Source organism: Oncorhynchus kisutch, linkage group LG2 (assembly GCF_002021735.2).
Source record: "Oncorhynchus kisutch isolate 150728-3 linkage group LG2, Okis_V2, whole genome shotgun sequence".
NCBI lineage: Eukaryota > Metazoa > Chordata > Actinopteri > Salmoniformes > Salmonidae > Oncorhynchus > Oncorhynchus kisutch.
Window position 1 is genome coordinate 77,510,233 of NC_034175.2, and position 25,938 is coordinate 77,536,170.

Sequence of the window (25,938 nt, forward strand, 5' to 3'; positions counted from 1 at the left end):
TTTTACAGTATGGACACATTTCCAACAGGCAGAACACAACTTGTCCATTATGGATGGATACCAAGCGGATTTGATCGGGAATATATATATTTTTGGGGAAAACAAGTAGGATCATCAATTTTGTGATAACAGTTTTATCAGCTTGCTAGTAGAATATGCCTGCTTAGATCGCCAGAAAAGCCGTATGACAGTGCCACCCAGCCAAAAGATTTGTCTTGTCCAGTCGGCCACTAGGAAACGTGAGGTTACTGTAGCTGCATTAAAATCTGATTTTTCTCGTTGAATGCGATGACAACTCAATATGTAGCACAGTTAACTTACAGTGGAGACTCCATGTCGATTAAAACCCTACAACGTTTAGGCAATTTAATAAGAATAAGGTAGCTAGTTAGGTGATAAGAAAGTATACAGACAACGGTAGCTATTTTACTAGCTGAAATTAGATTGTATTTGTTGTTGCACTGCCTGGGGACCTTCTATTGGACAATCACGGTTAGGTAATTATCTAGTTAAGTTCCTCGTCAATATCAACTATTAAAGCTGGGAAACATTTTAATCATCCCGTCCTATTTTATTTGGATTATGTTGGATTTGATAGTCCGGGCGAATGTATTCGTTTAACATTAGTTTACGGAGTTTTTGGAGAAACCGCCCGTCCCAAATGACCCCACCAGCCATGGCAGTCCTGTGCCCAATGTCGGCGCTGTCACTGGGGCTATACATCATCCTGCTCCTCAGTCCTGTTACTGGTAAGTCTCCTTCACCTCCATTTACCCAGCTAGTTTATTCAAATCGATTAAATAAATATACATGCACACTAATTCATTTCCATATGATGTAATTGGAAAATAGATTTTGAGTTCCCCTTCCTATAGCTAACTAGCCCTAGTTAGTAAATCAAATCACATTTTATTTTTCACATACACATGGTGAGCAGATGTTAATGCGAGTGTAGCGAAATGCTTGTGCTTCTAGTTCTGACAATGCAGTAATAACCAACGAGTAATCTAGCTAACAATTCCACAACTACTACCTTATACACACAAGTGTAAAGGGATGAAGAATATGTACATACAGATATATGAATGAGTGATGGTACAGAACGGCATAGGCAAGATGCAGTAGATGGTATAGAGTACAGTATATACACTATTACTGCAATTTCACAATGTGTCTGCTTTTATTAATGGGATCTGTTGACCATGACCTGTGAATGAATGGCTAGCCATGTCATCTCAAGTCAAGACATTACACCGGCTCTGAGAATATGATATTGGCAAGCCACAGCAACAATGCTAGCCTGTCATCCATACATGGGGTCTATTGATAGGTTATTGATCTGATGGATGGTGAAAGCCTGGTATTATAGGCCATACTGAGATCGGATATTCAGAAAAGGCTCTGATCTACCCGAGATGCTAGTGCCGCTTTGGTTGAAAGTGCTGGAGGCCTATCTGCTGTCAGGAGCCTCCTCAGAGAACATTCAAATGTCGTCCAACTTACTACCATGATGGTAAAGAATTTTTTTTTTTTACTTCTGAGAGTCGAGAGGATTCAGGAAGCTCTAATTCTACACATTTAGTGTTCAGCCTTGACATGGCTCCCGAGTGGCCCAGCGGTCTAAGGCCCTGGTTCCATTCCAGGCTGTATCACAGCAGTCTAAGGCCCTGGTTCCATTCCAGGCTGTATCACAGCAGTCTAAGGCCCTGGTTCCATTCCAGTCTGTATCACAGTGGTCTAAAGCCTTGGTTCTAAGACCCTGGTTCCATTCCAGTCTGTATCACAGCAGTCTAAGGCCCCGGTTCTAAGACCCTGGTTCCATTCCAGGCTGTATCACAGCAGTCTAAGGCCCTGGTTCCATTCCAGTCTGTATCACAGCAGTCTAAGGCCCTGGTTCCATTCCAGTCTGTATCACAGTGGTCTAAGGCCTTGGTTCTAAGACCCTGGTTCCATTCCAGGCTGTATCACCAGGGTCTAAGGCCCTGATTCTAAAGCCCTGGTTCTAAGGTCCCGGTTCCATTCCAGTTTGCATCCCAGCGGTCTAAGACCCTGGTTCTAAGGCCCCGGTTCCATTCCAGGCTGCATCCCAGCGGTCTAAGACCCTGGTTCTAAGACCCTGGTTCTATTCCAGGCTGCATCCCAGCAGTCTAAGACCCTGGTTCCATTCCAGTCTGTATCACAGCGGTCTAAGACCCTGGTTTTAAGGCCCTGGTTCCATTCCAGTCTGTATCACAGCAGTCTAAGACCCTGGTTCTAAGGCCCTGGTTCCATTCCAGTCTATATCACAGCGGTCTAAGACCCTGGTTCTAAGGCCCTGGTTCCATTCCAGTCTGTATCACAGCGGTCTAAGACCCTGGTTCCATTCCAGTCTGTATCCCAGCGGTCTAAGGCCCTGGTTCCATTCCAGTCTGTATCACAGCAGTCTAAGGCCCCGGTTCCATTCCAGGCTGTATCACAACCCACTGTGATTGGGAGTCCCATAGGGCGGCGCACAATTGGCCCGGCGACGTCCGGGTTTGGCCGGTGTAGGCCGTCATTGTAAATAAGAATTAGTTCTTAACTGACTTGCCTAGTTAAATATAGTGCACTACTTTTAACCAGAACCCAATGGCACCCTATCCCCTATATAGTGCACTTCTTTTAACCAGAACCCAATGGCCAATGGCACCCTATCCCCTATATAGTGCACAACTTTTAACCAGAACCCAATGGCCAATGGCACCCTATCCCCTATATAGTGCACAACTTTTAACCAGAACCCAATGGCCAATGGCACCCTATCCCCTATATAGTGCACAACTTTTAACCAGAACCCAATGGCCAATGGCACCCTCTGGACCTCACAGCCAGTTCCACTGTGTTGTTTTCATTGTTCCTCTAATCAAGGCCTGATTTAGACCTGGGACACCAGGTGGGTGATTCCCCTCTAATCGGGGACTGATTTAGACCGGGGATACCAGGTGCGTGATTCCCCTCTAATCAGGGACTGATTTAGACCTGGGACACCAGGTGGGTGATTTCCCTCCAATCAGGGACTGATTTAGACCTGGGACACCAGGTGGGTGATTCCCCTCTAATCAGGGACTGATTTAGACCTGGGACACCAGGTGGGTGATTCCCCTCCAATCAGGGACTGATTTAGACCTGGGACACCAGGTGGGTGCATACCCCTGCCTCGTAGGGTAACGGTTGAATACGCCCTGCCTTGTTGGGTAACGGTTGAATACCCCTGGTCTAAAGGATAAGCTAAAGCTGAGAATGTCAGCCATGTTGAATATGATCATTTATCACTCTGTTCCACAGGCTGTTGACACCATTTTCTCTTCTTGACAGTTTCTCCCCCCGTCACTGAGAAAATGGTGACGGGGCAATTTAATGCGGTGGAAAAGTGTTTTCTTCCTCTATCAGCAGCATACCAGAACCCCACAGCAACTCCAAAACAAACCATATCAGCAATATTTGGGATGGTCTCTCCATGACGAAATGGTGGCCTCCTGATAGTAGCTGATGAGGTAGAGCAGTAAAACTCCAGACGACATGCCAAGAGAGGAGATGGAATGGGGTCGGAGTCCAAAATGGCCACCTACTCCCTATATAGTGCACTACTTTTGACCAGATTATCCCAAATGGCACCATATCATTTCCCCTTTGTTGTTCCCTATGAAGGGAAAAGGGAAAGGACCACATTTTTGTAAATGTTAGGCATGTTTAAATCGTCTTTCTGTTAAAACGTCGAGAAATAAAATCATAATTTATAATTTAATATAATTCATATTTTAATTCACAATGCTGCTGACAGCAACGGTCTCGGATCTCAGCAACGGTCACAGCAACGGTCTGGGTCTCAGCAACGGTCACAGCAACGGTCTGGGTCTCAGCAACGGTCACAGCAACGGTCTCAGCAACGGTCACAGCAACGGTCACAGCAACGGTCTCAGCAACGGTATGGGTCTCAGCAACGGTCTGGGTCTCAGCAACGGTCTGGGTCTCAGCAATGGTCACAGCAACGGTCTGGGTCTCAGCAACGGTCACAGCAACGGTCTGGGTCTCAGCAACGGTCACAGCAACGGTCTCAGCAACGGTCACAGCAACGGTCACAGCAACGGTCTCAGCAACGGTCTGGGTCTCAGCAACGGTATGGGTCTCAGCAACGGTCTGGGTCTCAGCAACGGTCACAGCAACGGTCTGGGTCTCAGCAACGGTCACAGCAACGGTCTGGGTCTCAGCAACGGTCACAGCAACGGTCTCAGCAACGGTCACAGCAACGGTCTCAGCAACGGTCTGGGTCTCAGCAACGGTATGGGTCTCAGCAACGGTCTGGGTCTCAGCAACGGTCTCAGCAACAGTCTCAGCAACGGTTTGGGTCTCAGCAACGGTCTCAGTAACGGTCTCAGCAAAGGTTTGGGTCTCAGCAACGGTCTCAGCAAAGGTCTGGGTCACAGCAACGGTCTCAGCAACGGTCTGGGTCACAGCAACGGTCTGGGTCACAGCAACGGTCTGGGTCACAGCAACGGTCTCAGCAACGGTCTCAGCAACGGTCTGGGTCACATCAACGGTCTCAGCAACGGTCTGGGTCTCAGCAACGGTCACAGCAACGGTCTCAGCAACGGTTTGGGTCTCAGCAACGGTTTGGGTCTCAGCAACGGTCACAGCAACGGTCTCAGCAACGGTCTCAGCAACGGTCTCAGCAACGGTCACAGCAACGGTCACAGCAACGGTTTGGGTCTCAGCAACGGTCTCAGCAACGGTTTGGGTCTCAGCAACGGTCTCAGAAACGGTCTCAGCAACGGTCACAGCAACGGTCACAGCAACGGTCACAGCAACGGTCACAGCAATGGTCTCAGCAACGGTCTCAGCAACGGTTTGGGTCTCAGCAACGGTCTCAGCAACGGTCACAGCAACGGTCTCAGCAACGGTCTCAGCAACGGTCTCAGCAACGGTCACAGCAACGGTCACAGCAACGGTCACAGCAACGGTCTCAGCAACGGTCTCAGCAACGGTTTGGGTCTCAGCAACGGTCTGGGTCTCAGCAACGGTCTGGGTCTCAGCAACGGTCTCAGCAACGGTTTGGGTCTCAGCAACGGTCTGGGTCACAGCAACGGTCTCAGCAACGGTTTGGGTCTCAGCAACGGTCTCAGCAACGGTTTGAGTCTCAGCAACGGTCTCAGCAACGGTTTGGGTCTCAGCAACGGTCTGGGTCTCAGCAACGGTCTGGGTCACAGCAACGGTCTCAGCAAGGTTTGGGTCTCAGCAACGGTCTCAGCAACGGTTTGGGTCTCAGCAACGGTCTGGGTCACAGCAACGGTCTCAGCAACGGTTTGGGTCTCAGCAACGGTCACAGCAACGGTCTCAGCAACGGTCTCAGCAACGGTTTGGGTCTCAGCAACGGTTTGGGTCTCAGCAACGGTCTGGGTCTCAGCAACGGTTTGGGTCTCAGCAACGGTTTGGGTCTCAGTAACGGTCTGGGTCACAGTAACGGTCTGGGTCACAGTAACGGTCTGGGTCACAGTAACGGTCTGGGTCTCAGTAACGGTTTGGGTCTCAGCAACGGTTTGGGTCTCAGCAACGGTTTGGGTCTCAGCAACGGTTTGGGTCTCAGCAACGGTCACAGCAACGGTCACAGCAACGGTCTCAGCAACGGTCTCAGCAATGGTCACAGCAACGGTCACAGCAACGGTTTGGGTCTCAGCAACGGTCTCAGCAACGGTTTGGGTCTCAGCAACGGTCTCAGAAACGGTCTCAGCAACGGTCACAGCAACGGTCACAGCAACGGTCACAGCAATGGTCTCAGCAACGGTCTCAGCAACGGTTTGGGTCTCAGCAACGGTCTCAGCAACGGTCACAGCAACGGTCTCAGCAACGGTCTCAGCAACGGTCACAGCAACGGTCACAGCAACGGTCTCAGCAACGGTCTCAGCAACGGTTTGGGTCTCAGCAACGGTCTGGGTCTCAGCAACGGTCTCAGCAACGGTTTGGGTCTCAGCAACGGTTTGGGTCTCAGCAACGGTCTCAGCAACGGTTTGGGTCTCAGCAACGGTCTGGGTCTCAGCAACGGTCTCAGCAACGGTTTGGGTTTCAGCAACGGTCTGGGTCACAGCAACGGTCTCAGCAAGGTTTGGGTCTTAGCAACGGTCTCAGCAACGGTTTGGGTCTCAGCAATGGTCTGGGTCACAGCAACGGTCTCAGCAACGATTTGGGTCTCAGCAACGGTCACAGCAACGGTCTCAGCAACGGTCTCAGCAACGGTTTGGGTCTCAGCAACGGTTTGGGTCTCAGCAACGGTCTGGGTCTCAGCAACGGTTTGGGTCTCAGCAACGGTTTGGGTCTCAGTAACGGTCTGGGTCACAGTAACGGTCTGGGTCACAGTAACGGTCTGGGTCACAGTAACGGTCTGGGTCTCAGTAACGGTCTGGGTCTCAGTAACGGTCTGGGTCACACGGTTCACAGTGGACAGGACATCTAAACATGTCTATGGGTTGGCTTCACACAGTTCACAGTAGACAGGACATCTAAACATGTCTATGGGTTGGCTTCACACAGTTCACAGTAGACAGGACATCTAAACATGTCTATGGGTTGGCTTCACACGGTTCACAGTAGACAGGACATCTAAACATGTCTATGGGTTGGCTTCACACTGTTCACAGTAGACAGGACATCTAAACATGTCTATGGGTTGGCTTCACACTGTTCACAGTAGACAGGACATCTAAACATGTGTATGGGTTGGCTTCACACGGTTCACAGTAGACAGGACATCTAAACATGTCTATGGGTTGGCTTCACACTGTTCACAGTGGACAGGACATCAAAACATGTCTATGGGTTGGCTTCACACAGTTCACAGTAGACAGGACATCTAAACATGTCTATGGGTTGGCTTCACACTGTTCACAGTGGACAGGACATCTAAACATGTCTATGGGTTGGCTTCACACAGTTCACAGTAGACAGGACATCTAAACATGTCTATGGGTTGGCTTCACACGGTTCACAGTAGACAGGACATCTAAACATGTCTATGGGTTGGCTTCACACAGTTCACAGTAGACAGGACATCTAAACATGTCTATGGGTTGGCTTCACACTGTTCACAGTGGACAGGACATCTAAACATGTCTATGGGTTGGCTTCACACAGTTCACAGTAGACAGGACATCTAAACATGTGTATGGGTTGGCTTCACACTGTTCACAGTGGACAGGACATCTAAACATGTCTATGGGTTGGCTTCACACTGTTCACAGTGGACAGGACATCTAAACATGTCTATGGGTTGGCTTCACACTGTTCACAGTGGACAGGACATCTAAACATGTCTATGGGTTGGCTTCACACTGTTCACAGTGGACAGGACATCTAAACATGTCTATGGGTTGGCTTCACACGGTTCACAGTGGACAGGACATCTAAACATGTCTATGGGTTGGCTTCACACTGTTCACAGTGGACAGGACATCTAAACATGTCTATGGGTTGGCTTCACACAGTTCACAGTAGACAGGACATCTAAACATGTCTATGGGTTGGCTTCACACTGTTCACAGTGGACAGGACATCTAAACATGTCTATGGGTTGGCTTCACACAGTTCACAGTGGACAGGACATCTAAACATGTCTATGGGTTGGCTTCACACTGTTCACAGTGGACAGGACATCTAAACATGTCTATGGGTTGGCTTCACACTGTTCACAGTAGACAGGACATCTAAACATGTCTATGGGTTGGCTTCACACGGTTCACAGTAGACAGGACATCTAAACATGTCTATGGGTTGGCTTCACACGGTTCACAGTAGACAGGACATCTAAACATGTCTATGGGTTGGCTTCACACGGTTCACAGTAGACAGGACATCTAAACATGTCTATGGGTTGGCTTCACACGGTTCACAGTAGACAGGACATCTAAACATGTCTATGGGTTGGCTTCACACAGTTCACAGTGGACAGGACATCTAAACATGTCTATGGGTTGGCTTCACACGGTTCACAGTAGACAGGACATCTAAACATGTCTATGGGTTGGCTTCACACGGTTCACAGTAGACAGGACATCTAAACATGTCTATGGGTTGGCTTCACACGGTTCACAGTAGACAGGACATCTAAACATGTCTATGGGTTGGCTTCACACAGTTCACAGTGGACAGGACATCTAAACATGTCTATGGGTTGGCTTCACACTGTTCACAGTGGACAGGACATCTAAACATGTCTATGGGTTGGCTTCACACGGTTCACAGTGGACAGGACATCTAAACATGTCTATGGGTTGGCTTCACACTGTTCACAGTGGACAGGACATCTAAACATGTCTATGGGTTGGCTTCACACGGTTCACAGTGGACAGGACATCTAAACATGTCTATGGGTTGGCTTCACACTGTTCACAGTAGACAGGACATCTAAACATGTCTATGGGTTGGCTTCACACGGTTCACAGTAGACAGGACATCTAAACATGTCTATGGGTTGGCTTCACACTGTTCACAGTGGACAGGACATCTAAACATGTGTATGGGTTGGCTTCACACTGTTCACAGTAGACAGGACATCTAAACATGTCTATGGGTTGGCTTCACACTGTTCACAGTGGACAGGACATCTAAACATGTCTATGGGTTGGCTTCACACTGTTCACAGTGGACAGGACATCTAAACATGTCTATGGGTTGGCTTCACACTGTTCACAGTGGACAGGACATCTAAACATGTCTATGGGTTGGCTTCACACTGTTCACAGTGGACAGGACATCTAAACATGTCTATGGGTTGGCTTCACACTGTTCACAGTGGACAGGACATCTAAACATGTCTATGGGTTGGCTTCACACTGTTCACAGTGGACAGGACATCTAAACATGTCTATGGGTTGGCTTCACACTGTTCACAGTGGACAGGACATCTAAACATGTCTATGGGTTGGCTTCACACTGTTCACAGTGGACAGGACATCTAAACATGTCTATGGGTTGGCTTCACACTGTTCACAGTGGACAGGACATCTAAACATGTCTATGGGTTGGCTTCACACTGTTCACAGTGGACAGGACATCTAAACATGTCTATGGGTTGGCTTCACACTGTTCACAGTGGACAGGACATCTAAACATGTCTATGGGTTGGCTTCACACTGTTCACAGTGGACAGGACATCTAAACATGTCTATGGGTTGGCTTCACACTGTTCACAGTGGACAGGACATCTAAACATGTCTATGGGTTGGCTTCACACTGTTCACAGTGGACAGGACATCTAAACATGTCTATGGGTTGGCTTCACACTGTTCACAGTGGACAGGACATCTAAAAACAGAGCAGAAGTTTAGCCTCACTTGTCAAAACTTTTAGTTGTTGTAGAAATTGACCCACTATGGTGTTTACTGTCTTACTTCTTCCTGCTGAGTCTGTCTTTAAATTACACAACTTCCTCCGGGCCTTTCATAGCCTATCGTTGAGTTAGGCTGTAACACATTATTTCCTGTGTTTTGTGATAACTGCACTGTGATTTTGAATTTTGTGTTTCGGTTAGGATTTTTCTGCATGTTGAAGATCCCAACTTTGTTTAAACGTTTTCACGTTCACAGCCCTAGTAGATGTATTAAACCTGTCTGACTGACTGTCTTCAGACGAGAAGTCCAGCATTCCCATCTCCATGGTGATTTAAGAAGGCGCCATCCTCGAGGCCTCCGTTTTGTGAGCTTCGAACCAACTTTGCTATTTTGATTCTTCTGGCGTTAATCTTTACTTTATTTTCACAATGTATTCGCTATCATTTCTTATAACCAATAAGAACTTTCTGCTTCCACTTGGAGACATATTTCTGTGATTCCTGAAACGCTGGAAGACCTGACATTTCACATTCTTAAAATAAAGTGGTGATCCTAACTGATCACTGAGTTAAACTCACTGAAAACTGAGTTTAAATGTATTTGGCTAAGGTGTAACTTCTGACTTCAACTGTATATAGTTGTAATATGTATACAGATGTAATATGTATATAATTGTAATATGTATCCAACCATATTAGAGCTATGTTACATAATAGCTCATAGCTAGAGGTGTCACTACAGACAGACCTGGGTTCGATCCCAGGCTGTCACAGCGGTCTAAGGCACTGCATCTCATAGCTAGAGGCGTCACTACAGACAGACCCGGGTTCGATCCCAGGCTGTGTCACAGCGATCTAAGGTACTGCATCTCATAGCTAGAGGTGTCACTACAGACAGACCTGGGTTCGATCCCAGGCTGTGTCACAGCTGGCCGTGACCAGAAGACCCATGAGGTGACGCACAATTGGCCCAGCGTCGTCCGGGTTAGGGGATGGTTTGGCCGGCTGGTATTGCCTTGTCCCATCGCACTCTAGCGACTCTTTGTGACAGGCCGGGCACCTGAAAGCTGAATTCGGTCGCCAGGTGTACAGTGTTTCCTCCAACACATTGGTGCGGCTGGCTTCTGGGTTAGGCGAGAAGTGTGTCAAGAAGCAGTGCGGCTTGGCAGGGCCGTGTTTCGGAGGACGCATGGTTCTCGACCTTCGCCTCTCCCGAGTCCTTACTGGAGTTGCAGTGATGGGACAAGACTGTAACTACCAATTGGATAACATGAAATTGGGGAGAAAATAGGGGTATAAAGTGAAAAAAGGTCAAAATCCCAGTCAGTATCTGGTGTGACCACCATTTACCTCATGGAAACCAGTCAGTATCTGATGTGACCACCATTTACCTCATGGAAACCAGTCAGTATCTGGTGTGACCACCATTTACCTCATGGAAACCAGTCAGTATCTGGTGTGACCACCATTTACCTCATGGAAACCAGTCAGTATCTGGTGTGACCACCATTTACCTCATGGAAACCAGTCAGTATCTGGTGTGACCACCATTTACCTCATGGAAACCAGTCAGTATCTGATGTGACCACCATTTACCTCATGGAAACCAGTCAGTTTCTGGTGTGACCACCGTTTGCCTGATGCAGGGTGACACATCTCCTTCGCATAGAGTTGATCCAGCTGTTGATTGTGGCCTGTGGAATGTTGTCCCATTCCTCTTCAATGGCTGTTTGAAGTTGCTTGATATTGGCAGGAACTGGAACACGCTGTCATACACGTCGATCCAGAGCATCCCAACTACACTCAATGAGTTTCTGGTGAGTATGCAGGCCATGGAAGAACTGGGACATTTTCAACTTCCAGGAATTGTGTCCAGATCCTTACGACATGGGGCCGTGTATTATCATGCTGAAACATGAGGTAATGGCACAACAATGGGCCTCAGGATCTCGCCATGGTGTCTCTGTGCTTTCAAATTACCATTGATAAAAGTGTGTGTGTTGTCTGTAGCTTATGCCTGTCCATACCATAACCCCACCACCACCATGGAGCACTCTGTTCACAACGTTGACATCAGCAAAACGCTCGCCCACACGACCCATTACACGCTGTCTGCCTGGTACAGTTCTGCCCGGTACAAACAGGGAATCATCTGTGAAGAGCACACTTCTCCAGCGTGCCAGTGGCCATCGAAGGTGAGCATTTGCCCACTGAAGTCAGTTACGACACCGAACTGCAGTCAGGTCAAGACCCTGGTGAGGACGACGAGTACCCAGTTTCCCTGAGACGGTTTCTGACAGTTTGTGCAGAAATGCTTTGCTTGTGTAAACCCACAGTTTTATCAGCTGTCTGGGTGGCTGGTCTCAGACGATCCCACAGTTTCATCAGCTGTCTGGGTGGCTGGTCTCAGACAATCCCACAGTTTCATCAGCTGTTTGGGTGGCTGGTCTCAGACGATCCCACAGTTTCATCAGCCATCTTGGTGGCTGGTCTCAGACGATCCCACAGTTTCATCAGCTGTCTGGGTGGCTGGTCTCAGACGATCCCACAGTTTCATCAGCTGTCTGGGTGGCTGGTCTCAGACAATCCCACAGTTTCATCAGCTGTCCAGGTGGCTGGTCTCAGACAATCCCACAGTTTCATCGGCTGTCCAGGTGGTTGGTCTCAGACAATCCCACAGTTTCATCAACTGTCCAGGTGGCTGGTCTCAGACAATCCCACAGTTTCATCAGCTGTCTGGGTGGCTGGTCTCAGACAATCCCACAGTTTCATCAGCTGTCCGGGTGGCTGGTCTCAGACAATCCCACAGTTTCATCAGCTGTCTGGGTGGCTGGTCTCAGACGATCCCACAGTTTCATCAGCTGTCTGGGTGGCTGGTCTCAGACAATCCCACAGTTTCATCAGCTGTCTGGGTGGCTGGTCTCAGACGATCCCACAGTTTCATCAGCTGTCTGGATGGTTGGTCTCAGACGATCCCACAGTTTCATCAGCTGTCTGGGTGGCTGGTCTCAGACGATCCCACAGTTTCATCAGCTGTCTGGGTGGCTGGTCTCAGACAATCCCACAGTTTCATCAGCTGTTTGGGTGGCTGGTCTCAGACGATCCCACAGTTTCATCAGCTGTTTGGGTGGCTGGTCTCAGACGATCCCACAGTTTCATCAGCTGTCCGGGTGGTTGGTCTCAGACAATCCCACAGTTTCATCAGCTGTCCAGGTGGTTGGTCTCAGACAATCCCACAGTTTCATCAGCTGTCTGGATGGTTGGTCTCAGACGATCCCACAGTTTCATCAGCTGTCTGGATGGTTGGTCTCAGACAATCCCACAGTTTCATCAGCTGTCCAGGTGGTTGGTCTCAGACAATCCCACAGTTTCATCAGCTGTCCAGGTGGCTGGTCTCAGACGATCCCACAGTTTCATCAGCTGTCCAGGTGGCTGGTCTCAGACGATCCCACAGTTTCATCAGCTGTCCAGGTGGCTGGTCTCAGACGATCCCACAGTTTCATCAGCTGTCCAGGTGGTTGGTCTCAGACAATCCCACAGTTTCATCAGCTGTCCAGGTGGCTGGTCTCAGACGATCCCACAGTTTCATCAGCTGTCCAGGTGGTTGGTCTCAGACAATCCTGCAGTTTCATCAGTTGTCCAGGTGGTTGGTCTCAGACAATCCCACAGTTTCATCAGCTGTCCTGGTGGCTGGTCTCAGACCATCCCACAGTTTCATCAACTGTCCGGATGGTTGGTCTCAGACACTCCTGCAGGTGAAGAAGCCGGATCTGGAGGTCCTGGCTTGAGTGGTTACACGTGGTCGGTCTGCAGTTGTCAGGCCTATTAGACGTACTGTCAAATTCTCTAAAATGACATTGGAGGCGGCTTATGGTAGATAAATGAAGATTCAATTCTCTGGCAACAGCTCTGCTGGACGTTCCTGCAGCCAGCATGCCAATTGCACGCTCCCTCAACTTGAGACATCTGTGGCGTTGTGTTGTGTTACAAAAAGGCATATTTTAGAGTGGCCTTTTATTGTCCCCAACACAAGGTGCACCTGTGTAATGATCATGCTGTTTAATCAGCTTCTTGATATGCCACACCTGGATTATCTTGGCAAATGAGAAATGCTGACTAACTGAGATGTAAAGAAATTTGTGCCCGAAATTTGACTGAAATAAGCTTTTTGTGCTCATTGAACATTTGTGGGATCTTTTATTTCAGCTCATGAAACATGGGACCAACACATTACATGTTGAGTTTATATTTTTGTTCAGTAATATTCCGGTCTCTATTTCTTAATTTTTCTTTTTTTTTGTAATGATAGTTTTTGCTTCCTTTCACGATATAACAATGCAATTGAGTTACATTTAGCACTAAACAATAACTTGGCAGACATTAATATACAGTGCCAGTCGAAGCCGGGACAAACCCAGCCACTCTTTTCAATGGGTAGCTGGTCCGCACAGACACGCCCAGCCAGCCACTCTTTTCAATGGGTAGCTGGGCCGCACAGACACGCCAAGCCAGCCACTCTTTCCAATGGGTAGCTGGGCCACCCGGACACGCCCAGCCAGCCACTCTTTTCAATGGGTAGCTGGGCCACCTGGACACGCCCAGCCAGTCACTCTTTTCAATATGACTCTTTTAGCTGTCCTCCTCCCTCCAGTGTCTCAATATGACTCTTTTGGCTGTCCTCCTACCTCCAGTGTCTCAATATGACTCTTTTGGCTGTCCTCCTCCCTCCAGTGTCTCAATATGACTCTTTTGGCTGTCCTCCTCCCTCCAGTGTCTCAATGTGACTCTTTTGGCTGTCCTCCTGCCTCCAGTGTCTCAATATGACTCTTTTGGCTGTCCTCCTCCCTCCAGTGTCTCAATATGACTCTTTTGGCTGTCCTCCTCCCTCCAGTGTCTCAATATGACTCTTTTGGCTGTCCTCCTCCCTCCAGTGTCTCAATATGACTCTTTTGGCTGTCCTCCTCCCTCCAGTGTCTCAATATGACTCTTTTGGCTGTCCTCCTCGCTCCAGTGTCTCAATATGACTCTTTTGGCTGTCCTCCTCCCTCCAGAGTCTCAATATGACTCTTTTGGCTGTCCTCCTCCCTCCAGTGTCTCAATATGACTCTTTTGGCTGTCCTCCTCCCTCCAGTGTCTCAATATGACTCTTTTGGCTGTCCTCCTCCCTCCAGTGTCTCAATATGACTCTTTTGGCTGTCCTCCTCCCTCCAGTGTCTCAATATGACTCTTTTGGCTGTCCTCCTCCCTCCAGTGTCTCAATATGACTCTTTTGGCTGTCCTCCTCCCTCCAGTGTCTCAATATGACTCTTTTGGCTGTCCTCCTCCCTCCAGAGTCTCAATATGACTCTTTTGGCTGTCCATTCTATATGACTCTTTTGGCTGTCCTCCTCCCTCCAGTGTCTCAATATGACTCTTTTGGCTGTCCATCTCTATATGACTCTTTTTGCTGTCCTCCTCCCTCCAGTGTCTCAATATGACTGGCTGTGATTAGAGCAACTTTTAGCCAGTTTAAACATGAGCTTTTCAGTCTATCAATATCGTTAGTGATATTCAGTAATGGAAAAACCAGGATTTGCAGGTATTGTGGTACCCAGGTATATCCCCAATCTTTTCCATTACCTTCCGCCAAAAGGTATCCAAGCTTAGACAGTCACAGAACATATATCATGTCACCTGTACGTGCCTGACAACTCCAGCATAGACTGGATTCATTCAAACCTATTCTGTTCAACCTCGGAGTCCATTGAATCAGCTTGGACCGGACATCTCTCATAGGGAGGAGCATATGTTATATTAGTATCTATTCCATTCCTCCTCTCCAATAGTTACCTCCAGGTCTTTTTCCCATATGTCCTTTAGGCCCAGGCATTAATTCCACCTATCAGGTGGCTATATGTTCCTATGGATTTCTATCTTAACACTTGTATCAGAATGTACAGGGAATTTGTTGTTGTTTTTGTCCTACCTTAAACATTACAATCTATAAACTGGAGATACAGTGCCTTGCGAAAGTATTCGGCCCCCTTGAACTTTGCGATCTTTTGCCACATTTCAGGCTTCAAACATAAAGATATAAAACTGTATTTTTTTGTGAAGAATCAACAACAAGTGGGACACAATCATGAAGTGGAACGACATTTATTGGATATTTCAAACTTTTTTAACAAATCAAAAACTGAAAAATTGTGCGTGCAGAATTATTCAGCCCCCTTAAGTTAATACTTTGTAGTGCCACCTTTTGCTGCGATTACAGCTGTAAGTCGCTTGGGGTATGTCTCTATCAGTTTTGCACATCGAGAGACTGACATTTTTTCCCATTCCTCCTTGCAAAACAGCTCGAGCTCAGTGAGGTTGGATGGAGAGCATTTGTGAACAGCAGTTTTCAGTTCTTTCCATAGATTCTCGATTGGATTCAGGTCTGGACTTTGACTTGGCCATTCTAACACCTGGATATGTTTATTTTTGAACCATTCCATTGTAGATTTTGCTTTATATTTTGGATCATTGTCTTGTTGGAAGACAAATCTCCATCCCAGTCTCAGGTCTTTTGCAGACTCCATCAGGTTTTCTTCCAGAATGGTCCTGTATTTGGCTCCATCCATCTTCCCATCAATTTTAACCATCTTCCCTGTCCCTGCTGAAGAAAAGCAGGCCCAAACCATGATGCTGCCACCACCATGTTTGACAGTGGGGATGGTGTGTTCAGGGTGTTGCTTTTACGCCAAACATAACATTTAGCATTGTTGCCAAAAAGTTCCATTTTGGTTTCATCTGACCAGAGCACCTTCTTCCACATGTTTGGTGTGTCTCCCAGGTGGCTTGTGGCAAACTTTAAACGACACTTTTTATGGATATCTTTAAGAAATGGCTTTCTTCTTGCCACTCTTCCATAAAGGCCAGATTTGTGCAATATACGACTGATTGTTGTCCTATGGACAGAGTCTCCCACCTCAGCTGTAGATCTCTGCAGTTCTTCCAGAGTGATCATGGGCCTCTTGGCTGCATCTCTGATCAGTCTTCTCCTTGTATGAGCTGAAAGTTTAGAGGGACGGCCAGGTCTTGGTAGATTTGCAGTGGTCTGATACTCCTTCCATTTCAATATTATCGCTTGCACAGTGCTCCTTGGGATGTTTAAAGCTTGGGAAATCTTTTTGTATCCAAATCCGGCTTTAAACTTCTTCACAACAGTATCTCGGACCTGCCTGGTGTGTTCCTTGTTCTTCATGATGCTCTCTGCGCTTTTAACGGACCTCTGAGACTATCACAGTGCAGGTGCATTTATACGGAGACTTGATTACACACAGGTGGATTGTATTTATCATCATTAGTCATTTAGGTCAACATTGGATCATTCAGAGATCCTCACTGAACTTCTGGAGAGAGTTTGCTGCACTGAAAGTAAAGGGGCTGAATAATTTTGCACGCCCAATTTTTCAGTTTTTGATTTATTAAAAAAGTTTGAAATATCCAATAAATGTCGTTCCACTTCATGATTGTGTCCCACTTGTTGTTGATTCTTCACAAAAAAATACAGTTTTATATCTTTATGTTTGAAGCCTGAAATGTGGCAAAAGGTCGCAAAGTTCAAGGGGGCCGAATACTTTCGCAAGGCACTGTATCTCAGTGTTCTTTCTGTAAATTCTACTTGGACCTTAGTTCTTCAAAAGAGGTAAAGGTGTTTTCTTGATTATCTGTACCAATGTTCCCTATCCCCTTTCTATACCAATCTTTCCAGAAAACCATGTGTCCCTATTTTCAATGTAGGCTTGTTCCTTATTGAAGCAGAGCTTGTCAGGAAAAGTGAAAATTTCTCTCTCTTTTGAATCTGACTCCATATATTTTGTTTGTATGAAACATTGTTGAATTCTGCAGTGCCACTTTTTGTTGACTCAAATAATCTGATTCTCCGAATGGGGCATTAAGTTCTTCCTCCATGTCCACCCAGATTGGCCAATTACAGTTCTCGGGTAAAGAGAGAGCCTATTAGAGTTCTCAGTAAAGAGAGAGCCTATTAGAGTTCTCAGGTAAAGAGAGAGAGCCTATTAGTGTTCTCAGTAAAGAGAGAGCCTATTAGAGTTCTCGGGTAAAGAGAGAGCCTATTAGAGTTCTCAGTAAAGAGAGAGCCTATTAGAGTTCTCAGTAAAGAGAGCGCCTATTAGAGTTCTCAGTAAAGAGAGAGCTGATTAGAGTTCTCAGTAAAGAGAGAGCCCATTAGAGTTCTTGGGTAAAGAGAGAGAGCCTATTAGAGTTCTCGGGTAAAGAGAGAGCCTATTAGAGTTCTCAGTAAAGAGAGAGCCTATTAGAGTTCTCAGGTAAAGAGAGAGAGCCTATTAGTGTTCTCAGTAAAGAGAGAGCCGATTAGAGTTCTCGGGTAAAGAGAGAGCCTATTAGAGTTCTCAGTAAAGAGAGAGCCTATTAGAGTTCTCAGTAAAGAGAGAGCCTATTAGAGTTCTCAGGTAAAGAGAGAGAGCCTATTAGTGTTCTCAGTAAAGAGAGAGCCGATTAGAGTTCTCGGGTAAAGAGAGAGCCTATTAGAGTTCTCAGTAAAGAGAGAGCCTATTAGAGTTCTCAGTAAAGAGAGCGCCTATTAGAGTTCTCAGTAAAGAGAGAGCTGATTAGAGTTCTCAGTAAAGAGAGAGCCTATTAGAGTTCTTGGGTAAAGAGAGAGTGCCTATTAGAGTTCTCGGGTAAAGAGAGAATCTATTAGAGTTCTCAGTAAAGAGAGAGCCAATTAGAGTTCTCAGTAAAGAGAGAGAGCCTATTAGAGTTCAGTAAAGAGAGAGCCTATTAGAGTTCTCAGTAAAGAGAGAGCCTATTAGAGTTCTCAGTAAAGAGAGAGAGCCTATTAGAGTTCTCAGTAAAGAGAGAGCTTATTGGAGTTCTCAGTAAAGAGAGAGCCAATTAGAGTTCTCAGTAAAGAGAGAGCCAATTAGAGTTCGCAGTAAAGAGAGAGCCAATTAGAGTTCTCAGTAAAGAGAGCTTATTGGAGTTCTCAGTAAAGAGAGAGCCTATTAGAGTTCTCAGTAAAGAGAGAGCCTATTAGGGTGGTTATAAAGGCTTCTTGATATAATTACATGTTAGGGAGTTTTAATCCTCCCTTCTCAGTCGTTGCCTGTAATCTCGCTAGTTTCAGCCTGGCCCTTTTACCGGCAATAAACAAACTCCGTAGTCATTTTGTCTATGGATTTAAAAAGTATAGACAGGTATGGACAATGGTAACATGCTGATGACGTCATTCAGAGCTATGACCTGCATCCTCTCACATAATGAGATCTGTAGTTTATCCCAGCGCTTAAACTGGAGTTGAACTTTGTTCAGTAGTGGGTCAATGTTTTCAGAAATCATGTTCTCTAGACCAGGATTTAAGGTGATTCCCAGGTAGCTCACGGTTTTAAGGAACCGTTGAAACCTCCAGCTGAGGAAATCATTTCTCAGACATTGTTTTGACAGGTGCATTACTTCAGATTTGGTCCAGTTTACTTTATAGCCCGATATCTCTGAAAATGCATGTATTAAGTCCGGTAAAGGCTGGAGAGTTGGGTGGTCTGACGTTAATAGTAATATGTCGTCTGCATAAAACAGTAGTTTATTCTCCCTACCTCCCATAGTAACCCCTTTGATTGACTGATGCAGCCTAATGGCTTCGGCTACTGGTTCTAATGCTACAATAAATAGGAGAGGTGACAGACAGTCACCTTGTTTCGTGCCTCGTCCTACAGAAAATGGACATGATCGTAGTCCGTTAGTGACGACTGGATTTGGGGTCGTTGTACAGAAGTTTAGTAATATTCTGAAAGCCCTGTCCAAATCCTAATGTATTTATAGTATAATGCAGGTAGTCCCAGCCCACCCTATCAAAGGCTTTCTCTGCGTCTAGGGATAAGGCTGCTACTGAAGTGTCCAACTCTGTAGCCTTCCAGATGACATGCAGGAGTCTAAGATTATCAGATGAAGTTCTGCCTTCCACAAATCCCACCTGGTCTGGATTTAGGATTTTCTTAATGATATTATTCACCCTCATAGACAGAAGTTTTGGAAACAATTTTCCATCACAATTTATCAAAGAAATTGGACGGTAGCGCCCACACTCATGGGGATCCTTTCCCTGTTTGACGATTAGGGGGATTACTGCATCACTCATAGGTGGGAGTTCAGCTGTGTCAATCGATGTGTTAAGTGTTTTCAATCTTTCTGGGCTAAGCTGCTCTGCAAACCTTTTATAGAAATGACTGGGTATCCCATCTAACCCCAGAGTTTTCCCACTCTCACAACTGCAGACCGACCACGTGTAACCACTCAAGCCAGGACCTCCAGATCCACTTATCTTATACATTCGGTCAATTCCTCCAAAGTAATAGGGTGGTCGAGCCACTTCCTGTCTTCCTCTGTTAGTTTAGGAAGGTTTGAAATTCTGAAAGAAGGCCTCTGCTTTCTGCATATCTAAAGGACTGTCTGAAGTAGAAAGTTCCTGATAAAAGTCTGTAAATATATTGTTTATTTCTTTATGATTGGTAATCAGCTTGGCTGTCTTATTTCAGATTCCACCGACTTGCCGATCTGTTTCTCTAGATTTCAATTGACTGCAGTTTTCCTGCCTTTTCACCAGATTCCTACCATCTCTGCTTCAGCCTGGGAATATTCAGCTTTTTTTTACTGAATAAAGCATTCAGCTCGTATTTGGTTTTCATCAGGGTCATCAGGCTGGTGTTCTTTCGCTGTCTCCGTGTCCTCCTCCTCCACTGTCTCTGTCTCTTCCTCCTCCTCTGTCTCCGTCTCCTCCTCCTCCTCTGTCTCTGTCTCCTCCTCTGTCTCCGTCTCCTCCTCCTCCTCTGTCTCTGTGTCCTCCTCTGTCTCCATCTCCTCCTCTGTCTCCTCCTCCTGCTCTGTCTCCGTCTCCTCCTCTGTCTCCGTCTCCTCCTCCTCCTCCTCTGTCTCCGTCTCCTCCTCCTCCTCTGTATCCGTCTCCTCCTCCTACTCTGTGTCCGTCTCCTCCTCCTCTGTCTCCGTCTCCTCCTCCTCCTCTGTCTCCGTCTCCTCCTCCTCCTCTGTCTCCGTCTCCTCCTCCTCCTCTGTCTCCGTCTCCTCCTCCTCCTCTGTCTCCGTCTCCTCCTCTGTCTCCTCCTCCTTCTCTGTCTCCGTCTCCTCCTCCTGCTCTGTCTCCGTCTCCTCCTCTGTCTCTGTCTCCTCCTCCCCCTCTGTCTCCGTCTCCTCCTCCTACTCTGTCTCCGTCTCCCCCTCCTCCTCCTCCTCTGTATCCGTCTCCTCCTCCTACTCTGTGTCCGTCTCCTCCTCCTCTGTCTCCGTCTCCTTCTCTGTGTCCGTCTCCTCCTCCTCCTCCTCTGTCTCCGTCTCCTACTCCTTCTCTGTCTCCGTCTCCTACTCTGTCTCCGTCTCCTCCTCTGTCTCCGTCTCCTCCTCCTACTCTGTCTCCTCCTCCTACTCCGTCTCCTCCTCCTTCACTGTCTCCATCTCCTCCTCCTCTGTCTCCTCCTCCTCCTCTGTGTCCGTCTCCTCCTCCTCCTCCTCTGTGTCTGTCTCCTCCTCCTCCTCTGTCTCCGTCTCCTCCTCCTACTCTGTCTCCGTCTCCTCCTCCTCCTCCTCCTCTGTCTCCGTCTCCTACTCTGTCTCCGTCTCCGTCCTCCTCCTCCTCTGTCTCCGTCTCCTCCTCCTCCTCTGTCTCCATCTTCTACTCTGTCCTCCTCTGTCTCCTCAAATCAAAATTTTATTTATTTAATTTTATTTATTTTCAAATCAAATCAAATCAAATGTATTTATATAGCCCTTCGTACATCAGCTGATATCTCAAAGTGCTGTACAGAAACCCAGCCTAAAACCCCAAACAGCAAGCAATGCAGGTGTAGAAGCACGGTGGCTAGGAAAAACTCCCTAGAAAGGCCAAAACCTAGGAAGAAACCTAGAGAGGAACCAGGCTATGTGGGGTTGCCAGTCCTCTTCTGGCTGTGCCGGGTGGAGATTATAACAGAACATGGCCAAGATGTTCAAATGTTCATAAATGACCAGCATGGTCGAATAATAATAAGGCAGAACAGTTGAAACTGGAGCAGCAGCACAGTCAGGTGGAAGTTGAAACTGGAGCAGCAGCATGGCCAGGTGGACTGGGGACAGCAAGGAGTCATCATGTCAGGTAGTCCTGGGGCATGGTCCTAGGGCTCAGGTCAGTTGAAACTGGAACAGCAGCATGGCCAGGTGGACTGGGGACAGCAAGGAGTCATCATGTCAGGTAGTCCTGGGGCATGGTCCTAGGGCTCAGGTCCTCCGAGAGAGAGAAAGAAAGAGAGAAGGAGAGAATTAGAGAACGCACACTTAGATTCACACAGGACACCGAATAGGACAGGAGAAGTACTCCAGATATAACAAACTGACCCCAGCCCCACGACACATAAACTACTGCAGCATAAATACTGGAGGCTGAGACAGGAGGGGTCAGGAGACACTGTGGCCCCATCCGAGGACACCCCCGGACAGGGCCAAACAGGAAGGATATAACCCCACCCACTTTGCCAAAGCACAGCCCCCACACCACTAGAGGGATATCTTCAACCACCAACTTACCATCCTGAGACAAGGCTGAGTATAGCCCACAAAGATCTCCGCCACGGCACAACCCAAGGGGGGGGTGCCAACCCAGACAGGATGACCACAACAGTGAATCAACCCACTCAGGTGACGCACCCCCTCCAGGGACGGCATGAGAGAGCCCCAGCAAGCCAGTGACTCAGCCCCTGTAATAGGGTTAGAGGCAGAGAATCCCAGTGGAAAGAGGGGAACCGGCCAGGCAGAGACAGCAAGGGCGGTTCGTTGCTCCAGAGCCTTTCCGTTCACCTTCCCATTCCTGGGCCAGACTACACTCAATCATATGACCCACTGAAGAGATGAGTCTTCAGTAAAGACTTAAAGGTTGAGACCGAGTTTGCGTCTCTGACATGGGTAGGCAGACCGTTCCATAAAAATGGAGCTCTATAGGAGAAAGCCCTGCCTCCAGCTGTTTGCTTAGAAATTCTAAGGACAATTAGGAGGCCTGCGTCTTGTGACCGTAGCGTACGTGTAGGTATGTACGGCAGGACCAAATCAGAGAGATAGGTAGGAGCAAGCCCATGTAATGCTTTGTAGGTTAGCAGTAAAACCTTGAAATCAGCCCTTGCTTTGACAGGAAGCCAGTGTAGAGAGGCTAGCACTGGAGTAATATGATCAAATTTTTGGGTTCTAGTCAGGATTCTAGCAGCCGTATTTAGCACTAACTGAAGTTTATTTAGTGCTTTATCCGGGTAGCCGGAAAATAGAGCATTGCAGTAGTCTAACCTAGAAGTGACAAAAGCATGGATTAATTTTTCTGCATCATTTTTGGACAGAAAGTTTCTGATTTTTGCAATGTTACGTAGATGGAAAAAAGCTGTCCTCGAAATGGTCTTGATATGTTCTTCAAAAGAGAGATCAGGGTCCAGAGTAACGCCGAGGTCCTTCACAGTTTTATTTGAGACGACTGTACAACCATTAAGATTAATTGTCATATTCAACAGAAGATCTCTTTGTTTCTTGGGACCTAGAACAAGCATCTCTGTTTTGTCCGAGTTTAATAGTAGAAAGTTTGCAGCCATCCACTTCCTTATGTCTGAAACACATGCTTCTAGCGAGGGCAATTTTGGGGCTTCACCATGTTTCATTGAAATGTACAGCTGTGTGTCATACGCATAGCAGTGAAAGTTTACATTATGTTTTCGATTAACATCCCCAAGAGGTAAAATATATAGTGAAAACAAGTAAACAAATAGTGGTCCTAAAACGGAACCTTGAGGAACACCGAAATTTACAGTTGATTTGTCAGAGGACAAACCATTCACAGAGACAAACTGATATCTTTCCGACAGATAAGATCTAAACCAGGCCAGAACATGTCTGTGTAGACCAATTTGGGTTTCCAATCTCTCCAAAAGAATGTGGTGATCGATGGTATCAAAAGCAGCACTAAGGTCTAGGAGCACGAGGACAGTCTCCTCCGTCTCCTCCTCCTCCATCTCCTCCTCTGTCTCCGTCTCCCCCTCCTCTGTCTCCTCCTCCTCCTCCATCTCCTCCTCCTCCTTTGTCTCCGTCTCCCCCTCCTCTGTCTCCGTCTCCTCCTCCATCTCCTCCTCCTGTCTCGCTGTCTTTCCTTTCTGAGTTGCTGGATTCTGACAGTAGAAGGCTGGCTGATGTACTGAGCCACCACTACCACAGCCTACTTTCATCTCAATGTAAACCTGTGTGTGTGTGTGTGTTAAGGGGTTGGATAGCATGTGTGTGTGTTAAGGGGTTGGATAGCGTGTGCGTGTGTGTGTTATCAACTTCCGGCGCCGACAGAGATGGCCGCCTCGCTTCGCGTTCCTAGGAAACTATGCAGTTTTTTGTTTTTTTTACGTGTTATTTCTTACACTAGTACCCCAGGTCATCTTAGGTTTCATTACATACAGCCGAGAAGAACTACTGAATATAAGATCAGCGTCAACTCACCATCAGTACGACCAAGAATATGTTTTTCGCGATGCAGATCCTGTGTTCTGCCTTACAACCAGTGTAACGGAGTGGATTACATGCAGCGACCCAAAAAAACGACTCAGAAAAAGAGGGAAACGAAGCGGTCTTCTGGTCAGACTCCGGAGACGGGCACATCGTGCACCACTCCCTAGCATTCTTCTTGCCAATGTCCAGTCTCTTGACAACAAGGTTGATGAAATCCGAGCAAGGGTAGCATTCCAGAGGGACATCAGAGACTGTAACGTTCTCTGCTTCACGGAAACATGGCTAACTGGAGAGACGCAATCCGAAGCGGTGCAGCCAGCGGGTTTCTCCACGCATCGCGCCGACAGAAACGAACATCTTTCTGGTAAGAAGAGGGGCGGGGGCGTATGAAAGAAACATACAGGAACTCAAATCCTTCTGTTCACCTGATTTAGAATTCCTCACAATCAAATGTAGACCGCATTATCTACCAAGAGAATTCTCTTCGATTATAATCGCAGCCGTATATATACCCCCCCAAGCAGACACATCGATGGCTCTGAACGAACTTTATTTAACTCTCTGCAAACTGGAAACGATTTATCCGGAGGCTGCATTCATTGTAGCTGGGGATTTTAACAAGGCTAATCTGAAAACAAGACTCCCTAAATTTTATCAGCATATCGATTGCGCAACCAGGGGTGGAAAGACCCTGGATCATTGTTACTCTAACTTCCGCGACGCATATAAGGCCCTGCCCCGCCCCCTTTCGGAAAAGCTGACCACGACTCCATTTTGTTGATCCCTGCCTACAGACAGACACTAAAACAAGAAGCTCCCACGCTGAGGTCTGTCCAACGCTGGTCCGACCAAGCTGACTCCACACTCCAAGACTGCTTCCATCACGTGGACTGGGAGATGTTTCGTATTGGGTCAGATAACAACATTGACGAATACGCTGATTCGGTGTGCGAGTTCATTAGAACGTGCGTTGAAGATGTCGTTCCCATAGCAACGATTAAAACATTCCCTAACCAGAAACCGTGGATTGATGGCAGCATTCGTGTGGAACTGAAGGCGCGAACCACTGCTTTTAATCAGGGCAAAGTGTCTGAATTGTGACTGAAAGGCAAAGTGACTGAATACAAACAGTGCAGCTATTCCCTCCGCAAGGCTATCAAACAAGCTAAGCACCAGTACAGAGACAAAGTAGAATCTCAATTCAACGGCTCAGACACAAGAGGCATGTGGCAGGGTCTACAGTCAATCACGGACTACAGGAAGAAACCCAGCCCAGTCACGGACCAGGATGTCTTGCTCCCAGGCAGACTAAATAACTTTTTTGCCCGCTTTGAGGACAATACAGTGCCACTGACACGGCCTGCAACGAAAACATGCGGTCTCTCCTTCACTGCAGCCGAAGTGAGTAAGACATTTAGACGTGTTAACCCTCGCAAGGCTGCAGGCCCAGACGGCATCCCCAGCCGCGCCCTCAGAGCATGCGCAGACCAGCTGGCCGGTGTGTTTACGGACATATTCAATCAATCCCTATACCAGTCTGCTGTTCCCACATGCTTCAAGAGGGCCACCATTGTTCCTGTTCCCAAGAAAGCTAAGGTAACTGAGCTAAACGACTACCGCCCCGTAGCACTCACATCCGTCATCATGAAGTGCTTTGAGAGACTAGTCAAGGACCATATCACCTCCACCCTACCTGACACCCTTGACCCACTCCAATTTGCTTACCGCCCAAATAGGTCCACAGACGATGCAATCTCAACCACACTGCACACTGCCCTAACCCATCTGGACAAGAGGAATACCTATGTGAGAATGCTGTTCATCGACTACAGCTCGGCATTCAACACCATAGTACCCTCCAAGCTCGTCATCAAGCTCGAGACCCTGGGTCTCGACCCCGCCCTGTGCAACTGGGTACTGGACTTCCTGACGGGCCGCCCCCAGGTGGTGAGGGTAGGCAACAACATCTCCTCCCCGCTGATCCTCAACACTGGGGCCCCACAAGGGTGCGTTCTGAGCCCTCTCCTGTACTCCCTGTTCACCCACGACTGCGTGGCCATGCACGCCTCCAACTCAATCATCAAGTTTGC

General features: G+C 47.5%; 1 protein-coding gene across 1 annotated transcript in view; it reads left to right on the forward strand.

Annotated features, from left to right (window-relative positions):
* The window catches only part of LOC109886111 (bone morphogenetic protein receptor type-2), a 117,180-nt gene continuing 91,242 nt past the window's right edge, over positions 1–25,938 (forward strand). Inside the window, exon 1 of the mRNA XM_031801720.1 lies at positions 1–749. Coding sequence (XP_031657580.1) covers positions 608–749 — 142 coding nt within the window. The 5' untranslated portion in view covers positions 1–607. The remainder of the gene's footprint in view (positions 750–25,938) is intronic.